General features: G+C 37.8%; 1 protein-coding gene across 1 annotated transcript in view; it reads left to right on the top strand.

The window, feature by feature from the left end:
• The window catches only part of LOC127660033 (AF4/FMR2 family member 2-like), a 263,181-nt gene extending 248,040 nt beyond the window's left edge, over positions 1-15,141 (top strand). The window contains exons 13-21 of the mRNA XM_052150087.1: positions 1,537-1,792; positions 2,546-2,682; positions 2,926-2,989; positions 5,067-5,203; positions 5,616-5,687; positions 8,519-8,612; positions 8,922-8,971; positions 12,313-12,533; positions 14,309-15,141. Coding sequence (XP_052006047.1) covers positions 1,537-1,792; positions 2,546-2,682; positions 2,926-2,989; positions 5,067-5,203; positions 5,616-5,687; positions 8,519-8,612; positions 8,922-8,971; positions 12,313-12,533; positions 14,309-14,430 — 1,153 coding nt within the window. The 3' untranslated portion in view covers positions 14,431-15,141. The remainder of the gene's footprint in view (positions 1-1,536; positions 1,793-2,545; positions 2,683-2,925; positions 2,990-5,066; positions 5,204-5,615; positions 5,688-8,518; positions 8,613-8,921; positions 8,972-12,312; positions 12,534-14,308) is intronic.
• Positions 15,142-16,020: the final 879 nt, after the last annotated feature.

Below are 16,020 nucleotides of genomic sequence, written 5' to 3'. Positions count from 1 at the left end.
AGAACTTGTCAGCTGGTAAGGCTGAGAGACCAGCCTAAACCAGCCTCGGATGAACACACTGAATTAGTTTTTTACTGTAATTTACCATATGTCTCGTCACTAACTCCACTGAAATATTGCTTATAAAGAATCTGCAGTGTTTTGCTTTTCTTTAACATATGCTACCAGTGTCCCCTGACGTTTTCGCCACATGTGCATAACAGCACTCTGCACAGAGATTTGCCAACTCAGCTTAGCAGCTTGCTCTGTGTTATGTCCTCAGAGAGAATGCTGGGATACGCAGAGGGAGCAGCAGGTCACCCTCCGAGCTAGACCCGAGCTGTCTGTCTGCTATGTCCAACCACATTAAAGTAATTTAACACTGACAACAGCACAATGGCAACCACTAATTTTAGATATTCAATTAGTGTCAGGGCAGGCTAGAACCTGTCAAAGACACACACGTGACAGAGGTCGCTCGCTCGCCCACCACACTGCGACACGAGTAGCAGCAGAGAATCTTGACAATATGGTCAGCAGCACTAAGCTGAAATATCAGACTCCACTAAGGTCTAGAACTGGAAGTGTATAGCACCCTGGGCTATTTAGTGTTATCACCTGCTCAGCGTGTTTTAAATCAGCTCATTTCAGACAACCCTAAAGCTCACACCCTGCATTGACATTTTTAATTGAATTAGAAGAGCAAAGAAGCCATTCCTTGTTTTATAGCATATTTTCAGCCCAATAAACCAAGGAAAATTATGCTGCTGTCTCAGCTGGATTTATTTTCACCTTTGTTTCTTTATTTAGCTCTTAGACTAAGTTGAGACATGTAAGCACTTCGCTATGTAACTGGTTCAATCCAAGTTGTGCACATACCACCTCCTCTCCAATTTGCAATCATGCATTTTCTTTTGTCTTTCCTATATTGCTCTAGAAAAATGAACAATAGGAACTAAACCATTTGAGTTGTCTAAAATGCCCAACTGACCCAAAATAAACTTTAAAAAAGAATGAATTGGATTGTGCTGGTCACACTGTATGTTTGTTGTTGTGTTATAACTCTGAATAGAATATTTTAACAGTGTTCTGTCTAAAACAGTGGAAGAAATTAGACATTAATGGTACCTTAATGGTACCAAACATTTTGAAATTCAATCAGTTCCAGTATTGTTTTTTTATAAAGGAATTGGCTCAAATTACTTTTTGCTAGAGCTGTCTAAATTAACGCAATTAATTAAATATGATTAACATGAACACCAGCAAAGGAGTAATACATGAGCACATAGAAAAACAATGGAACTGGACAAAAACAAACAGTCTAGGAATGACTTTGTCCATTTTTTTTTTTTTTGTCATTTCTGCAAATGGTTCACTCTTGTATTCCTTGATGCTTTTTTGACCTTTGAACTGTGTTCTATTGCAATGTCTTTTCTTTTTCTAAGTGCTCTTTGATCAACAGGAAAAGACTTGTTGGCCAGCACTGGAGAGGTTTGAAGTGTCCTTCAAGTGCTCAGGCAAAGACCTTTAACATATTTTTCTGCTTTTTCTGCCAAGTTCATTGAAGAAGCAGCCTTGCAAGAGGAAGGATAAGCTGTTACCGCCTCTACTGTCACCACTGTCAGATGAGCCGGTTGGCCGCCAAAGAAGGAGCAGTGAATGCAGCTCCATCAGTCAGGAGGGAAGCACCTCCACCTGCCCCAGCACACTGCCCTCCACCCGAACAATACCTTCCTCCACCTCTTCATCATCCTCATCACACAAGCACCGTAAAGGAGAGAACAAATCCTTGTCCCATTCCAAGACCAGCATTGTGAGTTTTTCATTCATGCTATGCTATGGGATGGGATGCGATATGATGGAAATGGATGGAAATGGATGGATGGATGGATGGATGGATGGATGGATGGATGGATGGATGGATGGATGGATGGATGAATGGATGGATGGATGGACTTTTTTTTCTTTTTACTCTTAGATGTAAATTGGACACCCCCCTTTTTTGCCAGTCACACTATAAAATAAAATAAAAATCCCATAGACACCATTGCAACCAAATAGCAATGTGCTTAAAACCAATCAGAACACCCTAGTAGCCTTATAGAAACTCCCTAGCAACCCCCTAAAAAGCGAGCAAGTGCTGAAAGGGGAAGCAACGCCCAGTTAACAGATGCTCAATTAGAATCACTTAATGTTGTGAATTTGAATTTGAGAGTTGAAATCTGGAATTCTAATCCTAAAAATCAAGGTCTTGTTTAAAACATTGTATTGCAGAGTTGAAATAGTTTACTTTCACTGTGGATTATTGTTTTTCTTGCTTGAGGCTTTAACCACATTTCCTGTGTTTTTGCAAAAATGAATGACCTTCTTGGAAGGATTTTAAAATAGCCTTGAAGACAATAAAATGGCTCCCATGTGTCAATCGTCCAAAATCAATCCAACTAAATGGCGCTAGAAATTAAAACACTGGGTAAATGCAAAACAAGTGGAGAATGAATGGATCATTTGTGTAATATTCGAGCTGTTAAAAGGTAATTATCATTGAAATGTACCTTTCCTGTTTCAGGAGGAAGACAGTCACAGTAAGTCATCAGTTGGTTTCCATGGCAGTGGTCAATCGGACCCAGACCTCTGGTCAAACCCTTCCACATTGTCTATGGAGCACATGGAACCCAGGAGACCTAAACTCACATTTAATAACACGTATGTAACAGCCATGAAATTACTGTATGTGCAACAGTTGGTAATAAACAGCTTATGTACTTATAATGTATAGTATTGCATGTGATATGGAGTGTATATGTTTAAATTATTTTGCTGCTATACATATTTTAGTTAATGTTTATGTACAATTCAATGTACATGAAGAATAAATTTAACATGGACATCGATGTGCATCAGGTATACTCTATGTTACCCTTAATTGCACACTTTATATCCTCACAGTGTTCACAATGCAGATTACTACATGCAAGAAGCCAAGAAGCTAAAGCACAAGGCAGATGCATTGGTAAGCCTCAAGATATGTACATAATATATGAACCTGCACAAAACATTATCTTATACATAGAAACATAAATAGAGAGAAATAAAACAAACAGTAATATAATGCTGCAATTAGTGATATATAAAAAAAATCAAGGAAAATAATTAACATATATAGTTTTTCTGACCTGCATATACAGTCCAGGGTTCCCACAGTCATGGAAAACCTTGAAATATCAAGTGATTTAAAATTATGATTTAGACACCTAAAAGAGTAGTGGAAATATCTATAGAAAATATCGATTTTTCTAGTTATGCTCAGCTGTAAAATATTTAATTGGCTAGAAATTGCCATTTGTGGGTGAAATCTCTATAAACGATTGTTTTTATATCAATCAAAATCCTTATCTAATAATCACAAGCAACTGTAAAAAATCATTCAATGTCATGGGAAAAATTATGGAAATTCATTGGTCAAAAGGAGTGGGAACACCATATATAATAATCTTCACCATCATTTTCATCATCATCATTTATTTTTTTCTAGTTTTGATTAACTCTAAAATATCTTATTGACTATAAAGTAAACTTTGTGAGTGCAATCTTCAAAAAATTATTTTACCAGTAATCAAAAACGACTGGAAACTCTTTTGTCCACAAAGTTTGTGGACACCCTGCAAATGTGAGCGCTCTTTGTAACATTGTTGAGATGTCTTCTGAAAGTCTAGAGGAGAAACGTGAGAATACTGGAGTATCTTTTTTAGGAGAACCATCTGAGAAATGGGAGACATATGCAAATCATCCATTTGCTTTCCATCTACTCTCACTGCTGTCTAAGAGAAATAACATAGATGATAAAGGAAACATTTTTTGTGATTCTTCTTTCTTATGGGAAGTTAGCACTCAGCAAGAGTAGATGAAAAATTACTGCTTTTGTCTTACTGCTCTTAACTATATGGACACATAACCCCATGCGCTACAGAGGACCATTAGCAAGCTGAGAAAAAGCTCTCTCCATTGACCTTTTATAATTGAAGACTTTCCAATCTAGCTGAGAAAGAGCCCTTGTGTCTGCCCTTAGCATCCATAAAGCCGAAGCTTTGTCAGAGATTTACAAAACAGACTTCCGGCCCCCTAATAATTGGATCCAGGCAATTATCTCTGGAGACATTGTCCATTTTCGCAAGTTACAACCCCTCTGTCATAAATCGGTATGACGATGTATTGGCGTAGTCATGAATACAAAGTAAAGTGAATTGATTGCCACAGTTACAAGAGCGTAGTGACAGGCATGTAATGAATCCCGGGCGTCCACTCGACTTGTATGGACTCGGCTTCGGAGGTGCTGCGAGAGGCAAATGGTCAGTAAATCTATTTTACACTCATATGGAGATGAGATATGCACTTATTGTTTGTGCTTGTCCGAGTGGGATACAGTCAGGTTTTTGGGGATAGGCGTAACGTTGTTTAGTACTATTGATTGGTTTGTTTTTGAGAAATGAGATATGAGAGTTAAAGTTAGCCTTTATGAGGCTGTGCCAATAAGTCAGGATGAAAAGTATAAGGCTATTAAGAAGAAACAAAATGTACAGTAAAGCAAACCCTCATACTTCTTTACCACACAAAATAAACTGTCCTGATTCATAACCATATCATAAAGTTTGGAAATACAGTTGCCCAAAAATTATTTGGATACTTAAGCTACAATTTATGAATCTCATTGCAGCAGATAACAAAACATCAAACTGCAGTAAGTGGCATCTGCAAACAGATTATGCTAGTCCAAATTATGCTTTTTAGTGGATGTACAGAAATGTCCAAATAGTCTTCATTTTTGTCTTCATACAGTAGATGTCAGTTCTGAGGCAATCAATTTGCATGTTGTAGCTCTTACATAGAAACCTATGTTTGACCCACAAACCTTCATAAAAGCGCAGCACTGAGAATTACCAGTTTTTTTCCTACAGTTATTTTTAATCTTTTTTAAATATGAATTTATGAGCTTTTTAGCTTTGAAACTTTGAAAATTAAATTGTATCTGTTTTATTAGCATAAATCTCTCAGCTTCTAATGTCATTTTTTTTACCTCCATTGCTGCTCAGATGGACAAGTTCGGCAAAGCTGTGAATTACGCCGACGGCGCACTCTCGTTCATCGAGTGCGGCAACGCCATGGAACGAGACCCATTAGAGGCCAAGTCACCCTACACAATGTATTCAGAAACTGTAGAGCTCATCAGGTGAGTATCCCTCCCTCATGGAGGATCATTGTTTGTTTCATAATTGAAATGCAAAAGATGATTGTCATTAGTGCATCTACTGAGCAGTTCTTACAAGTAACAGACATTGGGCCTCGAAACTCATCGTTGTTTTTAAACTGCCTTTGCTGCTTAGAATATAGTATCAAAGTGAATGTGGGTAGTCACACACTTACTTGCCTGAGGTTACATACCGTAGGTCACGTCCACACTAATACATTTTTGCATGAAAATGCATTGATTTTGTTCATTCATTTTTGCAAATTAAACAACAGAAAATCTACTGAATTGGACTATTAGAGTTGTGATAACATAAGAATTTTATAAGCCACTGAATCTAAATCATCAAGAGTTTTACCGTTATTGTCTAACTTGTGTACTTTGCTCAATTAAGGTATGCGATGAGATTAAAGAACTTCACCAGTCATTCCGCCACGATAGCAGAGAAGAAACTCGCTGTACTGTGGTAAGTTTTCCCAAACAGTTGCCTTATCACTCCATATTTGTTAATGTGGAATTCATAATATGGATCCAAAATAGTTCATCGTGAAGGGGCGTTCACACTGACAGTAATATGCAGCAACAAAACAACAAAAGTTTGGTACACTATAGTCCTAATAAAGTGCCAGACATGGTCTTCTGCTGTTGTAGCCCATCCACCTCAAAGTTTAACGTGTTGTGCATTTTGAGATGCTATACTGCTCACTACAATTATGCAGAGGGGTTATCTGAGTTACCGTAGTCTTTCTGTCAGCTCAAACCAGTCTTGCCATCTGACCTCTCTTATCATCAAGGCGTTTCCAAGAGGGGTCTGGGTAGCTCAGTGATAAAGACGCTGGTTACCACCCCTGGAGTTTGCTAGTTCGAATCCCAGGGCGTGCTGAGTGACTCCAGCCAGATCTCCTTAGCAGCCAAATTGGCCCAGTTGCTAGGGAGGGTAGAGTCACATGGGGTAATCTCCTCGTGGCCGCTATAATGTGGTTCGTTTTCCGTGGCAACGCACTCAACAAGCCACGTGATAAGATGCATGGGTTGACGGTCTCAGACGTGGTGGCAACGGGGATTCGTCCTCCGCCACCTGGATTGAGCCGAATTACTACGCGACCATGAGGACTTAAAAGCACATTGGGAATTGGGCATGCCAAATTGGGAGAAACGGAAAAAAAAAAAAAAAGCAAGGCGTTTCCGCGCTCACTGGATGTTTTTTGTTTTTGGCATCATTCTGAGAAAATCCCACGAGATCAGCAGTTACATAAATACTCTAGCCTATCGGGCACCAACAATCATGCCATGGTCAAAATCACTGTGATTCCCCATTCTGATGGTTGATGTGAACATTAACTGAAACTCCTGACCTGTATCTACTGATTTTATGCATTGCACTTCAGCCAGACAATTGGCTAATTAGATAATTGCATGAATAAGTAGGTGTACAGGTGTTGCTATTAAAGTGCTCAGTGAGTGTAAATTGAGTTTAATTTATTTTCTCAGCAATATTCTCTTCAAATGGTTGCTTCGCCAATACAGTTGTTGATCCACTGTAGAAGCGAACAGTTCACACTAATGTCTGCAATAGCACCCCTTGTGGTAACATTGAGAATGCTACGTGTACTTGCATTGTGTTGTGAATTGCAATCTGACTCATTCGGGAACGTGACAACGCACAAAATCATGCTTGCATAGCTATAAGCATCTGCATTCATGTACTTGCACTGAGTTATGTTTCGGCCTTAAGTGGTAGTTCTTCCTCATAATTACCTGCGATGTGGACCAGACTTAATGCCAATAGTCAAATGATAGGTTGTCTGTTGGAGGGAAATTGACTTACTTTTCTTAATTTGCAGTTACTGTGTTGTTATCATAAACAACATGTATGGAGATGTCTGCACATGACTTGCATTGTGAATTGCATTAATTGTTGCCTTTAGCCATAATTTACTTAGATTACCCAACTGATACAGTTGTTTCTAAGAAATGACGTACACATTAGGCCTATCTACAAGGGCATCAAGGGTGATATATAAAACTTTGCTGCTGTTCCCCCCAAACCATCAAATGCTAAATCCAGCTCTTAGCTCTAGCAGCCAGATAAATCTCCTCTCAGCCATCACTCGTCGACAATCATCCGTATCTGGAAGGAAGTTTTAAAACACTGCTAAAGCACTTAATCAGCTTAGAGTGGATCATTATTCCTGTATTTCATTAAGCTATTAGGGGATAATGAAGGATTTCCACATGGTGACGATGGAAACATATTCTTGCCCAGATAAAAGCCACCCATGTTCTGCCTGCCTGTCACGCCGCCACCGTTTGTTTATTTTGAATGTCAAGGTTAGTTTTGCGCTTATAGCGGGATGACAGTCATCAGTGCAGATTGGAATTCAGCTGCCAGTCTATCTGCCTTGTTAATGAAAGCCGTCTAGCAGCCGGAAGGGATTTTCAAAGACTGACGCATTTATGATTTATGAACCTGGGTTGATGACAAAATAATGTTTTGGTGATATTAAATGAATTTAAGAGAGCTTTAAAAAAGTTTTTACTTTCTGGCTTCAAATGATAGGCCAGTATAACCTTTAGATTTGGACCTCTGATGTAGGGATATGTTTCAAGCCCAATTGAAGACATTTCAACAAATGTCATAAAAGACTACGACCTGGTTTTTAAAAGGGTCAGACACTGTTTATATAGGAATTTTACCTCTATAGTCAAGTTGCATCAGAAATGTGAGAAAGCTAGTTTTGGTTTCAGGGGCGGTGCATATGTCTAAAGCATCTGGTGTCTCACAAGCATACTGTTGAAAGGTCAATCACCCCACGATACTGGCTGCATTTTCCCCAGTGTTCATATTGATGCATACTGCTTGTATACTGCATTATGCTGTTGTTGTTGATCTTGCTGTTAACAATGTTTAATTGCCCCAAGAAGTATTCTGACACTTAAACCACACTTTAAATGTATGAATTGTATTGCATAGCTCAGAAAATATTAAACCAGGCACATTTTTAAAAGTTTAAAAGTAACTGGGGGAAAAATGGCAGAAAAACCAAAGTCAGTTTTGAGAAAATGTCTAACGTCATTTGTTTGCAGATGCCACTTGTTTGATATTTTGTTATCTAATGCAATGAAATTCATACTTTTTTAAGTGCGGCTTTAGTGTTCAAATACTATTTGGGGTCACTTTATAATTGCCTTTGAAAACGTATGATGCTACATTAATAGTTTTAACAGTGTCTTTCAATATTAGTTCACATTAGGCTGCACCTTAATAGAACTATAATTACTTTTTTCTTTTATTAGCAATCGCTGTTTGTCACTTCTGTACTTGCGAATGTTCAAACTAAAGAAAGATCACGCAATGAAGTATTCACGCTCACTACTTGAGTATTTCAAGGTAAGACCACTGTCTTCATTTCTTTAAATTCAGCACAAATGAGAAATAGTGCTAGTCTCTAAATATTGACTTCATATTTGTTTGAATGGCATGTTCTCATTAATTTTGCATGTCATTATTAAATGCAATTAATTCCTTTGTTTAATGTCAAAATTAATGCAATCAATTATATGTGTACATTGTTAAATCATAAGCTCATTATGATTAATATTGTTTGAACATTTTCATGAGAAGCAGCATGTTTGCTGTTGGCAAATATGTGCTATCTTTGTATAAATAATAATATCTATGTTCATTTGTTTTCTCCAGAATTCTGCAAAAAGTTCCCAAGCCCCTTCGCCATGGGGAGCCAATGGAAAGTAAGTGATTTTTCCTCTTCTCGTCCATTTATATTTATGCCTGCTTGTGAAAAGATTACCTCTTGCTTCAGAACACCCCTCTTTAAAATAATATTTCACCAAAAAAATGAAAGATCTATCATCAATTTCTAACCCAAATGTTGTTCAAAACCTGTTTGACTTTCAATCTTCTAAGGAACACAAGAGGTTATTTTTCTGGTCACTCTTTTCCATATAATGAAGGAGAATGAGAACTGGGGCTGTCAAGCTCCAAAATGACAAAACAAGCATAATAATTGGCACTTACAACTTGTGCATTGTATTCAAAGTCTACTGAAGCCATACAGTTTTTTGTGTTGAACAGACCAAAATTTGTCATTAGACACATTTATGAGAGTTCATGAGAAAGTTCATGAATCGTATATCATTTCTGATTTGTAAACAAATATTTTTTAGTTGAATCTTTTAACGAATTGGTTGATCTAATTACAAAAAATGGCCCATAAATCATACTGATCCAGTTCTCCAGTTTAACAGCCCATTGGAGGAGAAGGTTTTCAGTAAATAATGACTTAAATCTATCGTATGACTTTGAACAACTTGGAAATATAGAAATTTAGTCATGTGGACTACTTTTATGATACTTTAAAGATGTTTTATTTTGTCATATTTGTCAATCTTCATTCACTTTCATTATATGGAAAGGAGTAGCCAGGATATTCTTTAAAATTCATTTTTTGTGTTCTACGGAAGAAAGAAAGTCACACAGGTTTGGAATGAAATAATGACAGAATTTGCATTTTGGGTGAACTATTTCATCTTTTTTCAGCTGCCAAGTGGGAAATAACTAGAGTTTGAGATATGAAATCTCAGTAATGGTTACAGGACTTGACATCAATGAAAAGACATGGAGCAAAGAACTCTGGGAAAGCAAAGTCTATTCCATGACAGCTCCATAGCTACCTAGTGCCAATGGGGCAATCTGGTGTGAGAGGCGTTGTGTTTGACTTTGACTATTTGATGCACTTTGACTATTAATCATGATTACTTGCTTTAATCTATTGACAGCCCTAATATTAACTTTGAATTCTGCTTTATAGTCGTACTTTAATTCTGCTTTTAAATCATAATGGTATGCTTTATGTAACAATTGCATAATAATGTTATATTATATTTAACAGAAGGCCATCTGAGTCTTGTCTTAAGGATTTCAATCCTGAGTAAACCTAAAATGAAAATTAAAACATCTTGACAAAGATAAGAATGAAAAATGTAAATTTTTCCAAGGACCCCTTGCAGTGCATCGACCCCTGGTTGGGAATCACTGTTTTAATCCACCCATACCTGTTGTAGCTGCAATCAACAAATCCATCCTCAACCTTATCCTTTACCATTGTGAATCTTATTTGCCTTTCTTTACTGTTTTCTCCTCGCTCAGTGGGAGTTTATTTTAGCAAAGCCATGAAAACCACTAAGAATGGGCTTTGCTGTTGACAGGGGGCATAATTTAGCCAGCCGAGAGTTGAGTGTTTTTCCATTTATCAGTGGATTACAGACCACAGAGCCAGATGGGATACAGCACTAAAGAGGCTAAAGAATATGTGTGTTTATAGATGTCCGGAGGGGAAACTCTGATTTTGTAGTGGGAAGGCAACAGGTTACTGTTGATAATGTACAGATTACAATATTGATAAAAGGGTTTTTGGGTAAACGTAAAGAAATATGGATTTTGATTTAGTCTCTTTGGTCTTCGATTTATTAGCACATACAAACCATATGGATAATCATTGCTGTATGCTAAAATATTATAATGAACATAAACATTAGCTAATATATGACCTTACTGAACATTCAACCTATAATGATGTGACAAGTTTGAAGTGTGTGACAGGGCGGAGGGTGGGGCCGGGACGTGATTATACAAACCCCGTCCCTTATCAGGTTAATTAAGCGTGTGTTTTTCTTTTGTTTAAGTTAATCATTAAAATATTGTTTATATCGCCAGGCCGGTTCTTGCCTTCTCCTTTCCATTGAACTGCTTTACACTGGTGCCGAAATCCGGGAAGGAGGCGAGAACCGGCCTGGCGATATAAACAATATTTTAATGATTAACTTAAACAAAAGACAAACACACACGACGGACATGTCCGTAAACAATCTCTCTCCTCGCACCACCGTCCGCAATCGGCCTTTATCCCTCTCGGAGGCTTAATTAGCCTGATAAGGGACCGGGTGTGTATAATCGTGACCTGGCCCCGCCCTCTGCCCTGTCCCAAAGTGTCAAGTCATTTTTCTGTCCTCACTGAAACAAAAACATATTTGATGTTAAATGTACAGCTACTGTACACTCACTGAGCACTTTATTTGGAACACTTTATATTATGTAATATCAAGGACCACAATGGAAATAAGTTTTTAACTTTATTGCGTTATCCTTGACAATTTGGTCTTCTGCTGTTGTAATCCATCTGCCTCAAGGTTTGACGTGTGTGAATTTCCAGATGCTATTCTGCTCACTACAATTGTTACCATAGCCTTTCTCTTGCCTTTCTCAGTTGACCTCTCTCATCAACAAGGCATTTCCATCTGCAGAATTGCCTCTCATTGGAAGTTTTTTTAAATTATTATTTTGGCAACATTCGGAGTAAAATATAGAGACTGTTGTGTGTGAAAATCCCAGGACATCAGCAGTTACAGAAATACTCTAACCAGCCCGTATGGCACTAACATTCAAGGCATGGTCAAAATCACTGTGATAAGCAAAGTTCCCAATTCTGATGGTTGATATGAACCTCCGCCATAACTGCATGATTTTATGAATTGCACTGCTGCCACACGATTGGCTGATTAAATTATTGCATGAATAAGTAGGTGTACAGGTGTTCCTAATAAAGTGCTCAGTCATTGGTCAATGGATGCCTATGTCAACACACTGTCTTAACTAGTGTGTTGTTACCAAAAGTTAAAAGAAAATCTACTTTGGTGACTTGACAAACCGTAGCTTTCGTCAAACCTTGCATTGTTTTTCTGCATTCTTTCACCATCCCCATTGAAATCAGTGGATTCGCAGCATTCTCTGATGTAGCATAAACTCTAGTGTGTAAGCATCCCTAACGTATCACACTTGATTAGGACACTGTATAATAACCCAGGCCAGAAAGTCAATCTAATAGTTACTTACACAAATGTTTTGGATTTCTGTCTTATTTAATCTTTGCTGAGGCTTTGAAACTGCTGGTGGGATGTCAGCTTTGACTACATATATCTTTAAACTTTTTGATACAGTCAAGCTGTTGCCATATCTACATATTGAACTGCATTATTCATGAGCTGATTTGAACACCTGATCTGTCTCCATCCAGGATCACAGGTACACCGTCTCCCATGTCCCTGAGTCCATCTCCCGTCAGTTCTGTCTGCAGCAGTGCTGGAGTGATGGGCTCTTCCTCATCTGCCTCTGGAAGTGTGGCCATTCCCCAACGCATCCACCACATGGCAGCCAGTCACGTCAACATCACCAACAACATCCTGCGCAGCTATGAACACTGGGAAACTGCTGACAAGCTGGCCCAGGAAAGTCAAGGTAAGATGGTATTAACATTCTCTGTTTTGACTTCAGTGGTATTTAAGGTTTGACAGTAACACTGTTCAGTGAACAATTGTAGACACTCTTTTTTTCTTTTTCTTTTTTCAAATTGAACAAACATATTTGATCATTTTAAGACCTTTAGAGGTCTCAAAATGCAATTCGAGAGTAAGGGTTAGCAATATATTAAATATTCAGAATCAGAATGAGTTTTATTGCCAAGTGTTCTCACGTACACAAGGAATTGTTTTGATGATAGGAGAAACAAGTGCACACAGAACATTACAGTGACACAGAATATAAAACAAGGTAAGAGTATGAATAGACACAAATAATAGCACATTTAACATAGAATGGCGTACGTACGTGTGCAAGTGGTAATATTTGTGCAAGGGGTATGTACAGTTATTGAATTAAATATGAGTGAATTTACATATGTACATGAGATATTTATTTACATTATTGCACTATGAGGGAGTCCTGAAGGCAGTTTAATTGTTCATTTGGAAAATGCCCTGAGGGTAAAAACTTAGTGCTCTGTAGCGCCGGCCAGAGGGCAACAGTTCTACAAGATTTTAACCCCACTTCTGAAAGCATCCTCTTTGCATGACGAAGCTGTCTGAGTTTTGCTGAAAATCATGGTTTATCGTTATTGAATGATAAAAACGTCCTTGTAGGGGATGCACATATCCTCACAGAAACTGATATATGATGTCACAGTATCTGTCTATATTTCAATATATTATTTCACTATATTTCACAATATATTTGCAGTGATTTTGCTGTCGATATAAAATTCCAAATCATTGTTAATAGCCTAATGATTTTAAGTGCTTTTTATTTGGCCATTAAGTTTCTTGAGACTAGTTTCACAATCCTTCCTTATCATGGAACTTAGAGGATGATAGTATTAAGACAGCATTAGAGTTGCTAATTTCTGAGCAAATACTACTAAATATCAAGATATCATATATCAAGATCTCATACTGTATATAAATATCATATATCAAAATAAAGTTTTTTTTTTTTTTTTGCCACATTGCCCAGCCCTAGTATAAAGAGACAAAATCAGTTATCCTCCTACCATTTTGGGGCTGTTATATCTTGCACAACAAAACAACTTTTAACAAGCAGTGAAGTGAAGAATTGCTTTCCCAAGCTCTTCCAAAATCTCCCACTTGTGAATAAATATCATTCATCTTAGCTGTCATATATATCTGTATTATGTAAGAAATACCTCTTTCATACTTGCAGCGTTTATCAGTGACTCAACATTTGATATGGACCACAAAAGAAATGGAAAAGCCACTATGCTAATTGCATTTGAGATGTAATGTGGCTTGTTGTTTCCTCTGGAGAAGGTTAATTAAAACGTTCACAGGCCCGGCATGTTGCACGCTGTCTCCCCCGCCTCAGAAATTAGCCTCTCTCAAGTTCCCCTCCTCAGTGTCTTTCCTTGAACTGGATGCCATTAAAAGCTGTTGGGCACAAGCTTTGGTCTAAATGATAGCAAATTTGGATAAATATGACAGTTTCAGTTGTGATATAGGTTTCTGGGGCATATACATGAAACTATTCCGCAGTCATTAGAATGTGATGGTAATGTCATTAGATACTAACTAATTCTATATTCTATATTCAGTTTAAACTGGAAATTATTCTTATTGATTCTCCTAGATTTTCAGTGCAACCCTAGAGAACATTCCTCCTATGTTCACAATGTCTCTCTCTCTCTCTTTCTCACTCTCTTCTGCCTCCTGTGGGATTGACAGAGTTCTTTCAGGAGCTGGACTCAGTAATGGAACCGTTGACGCAGCACAGCAGCATGACAGAACTGGTGCGCTACATACGCCAAGGATTGCACTGGCTTCGGCTGGAGGCCCATTTGTTATAGTGCTGGCATATCCACTGTACTTCTCTCTCTCCCTCTCTCCGTTTTTCTCTTTCACACTCTCTTCCCCACCGCTCATCACTACCTCCACCAGCTTTGCCATCTCCAACCCTCTTGAACCCTGAGGGACGTCGACAGTTAACCACTAGCAAGCCTTTGCAGAACTGTGAGTTATTTGCTGAGAGGGTGCCGTGTCCTGGTTCCAGCTTTGATTCCTGTTAGGAATGCATCAGGAACATCTTGCGATCTGTCGCAGAATGCCACATACAGGCAGACCTGAAAGGACTGAGTGGTGCTGCATCATATTGTAATGCTACAAAATTACAAAACTTATGTATCTGTTACAAGGATAGAATTTGCGATGGCAGCAGTGGGCAAGCTCACAAAGTTGTTGAAAAAAAATCAGCTAGTTGCATATGTTGTGGGCTAGACACCAGAAAAATCTAATTTGCTACGTATGCCAAGTTAGGCCAGAAACATATGTCACGCAAGTACTCAAACGCTCCTTTTTTTCAAATTTAAAAAAATCTAATTGATCATTTTGAGACCACTAGCGGCCTTAAACATAGGGCTGACAGATATAATGAATATTCAGGAAATACTTTATTCCCAATGATTTTGTTGGCAATATAAAATTACACAATTGTACCTCTATATGAGACCTCTATAGGCCTTAAAATAAAAGCAAAGAGTAGGGTTGACCAATCTAACAAATTTCTATGATAAATTCGCAATGATTTTGTTGGCGATATAAAATTTCACAATATTGATCATTGGGAATTTAACAAATCAAATTGATAATTTTGAGACCTCTAGAGGCCTCAGAATGGAAGTAGAGCTTAGGGCTGACACATACTGTATAACGAATATTTGGGATAAATATTTGTAATGATTTTGTTGACGATATACAATTACGCAATACTGTAAGTAGTGCATTAAACAACTGAATTGATCATTTTGAGACCTCTTTTAGGCCTTAAAATAGAAGTAGAGAGTCAGGCTTACAAAAATAGGCTAATGAATATTCACAATATATTCACAATGGTATCACTGTCAAATTTAAATTACGCAACATTGTGAATAGCGCTGTGTTGAAAGTGATTTTAGGTGTCCATCAAGTTTTCCTCAAAACCCATTGAACTAGTTTTGTGATCTTCTTTATCTGCTGGTACTCAAGGGGGTAAATGTTTGTGGCATTAAACAATTCATACTTGCATTGATTGCCTTCTGAATTGCGCACATATTTCAAAACACACCAACACATGAATCAAGCTCGCGTACCTAGAAACGTTTACGTACTTGCGTACAGTATGTTTTTTGCCTTAGGCTTGCGCAGTTGAGATGCATGGAAATTAGGGGTACATTTTAAAGCATATTTAATGAGATCTCACACATCTCAATGGCATATATTCAACCCATCTCCAGATCCATATGTATCTATTTGAAACTATGCTTATCTGTCAAGGCTTCTGTAATGACTGTAAAGGACGGGTTCGGTAATCAAAGCTATAGCATTTTTTCAAATGTCACTGTCTTTCTATTTTACAGCACTATGACAGCTGGTATCAGTGTGAGAAGTTTGATAGCCTTGTT

The sequence above is a fragment of the Xyrauchen texanus genome, chromosome 19 (assembly GCF_025860055.1).
Source record: "Xyrauchen texanus isolate HMW12.3.18 chromosome 19, RBS_HiC_50CHRs, whole genome shotgun sequence".
Lineage (NCBI taxonomy): Eukaryota > Metazoa > Chordata > Actinopteri > Cypriniformes > Catostomidae > Xyrauchen > Xyrauchen texanus.
The sequence above is the reverse complement of the archived record's forward strand: the minus strand, read 5'-3'. Positions and strand labels throughout refer to the sequence as shown.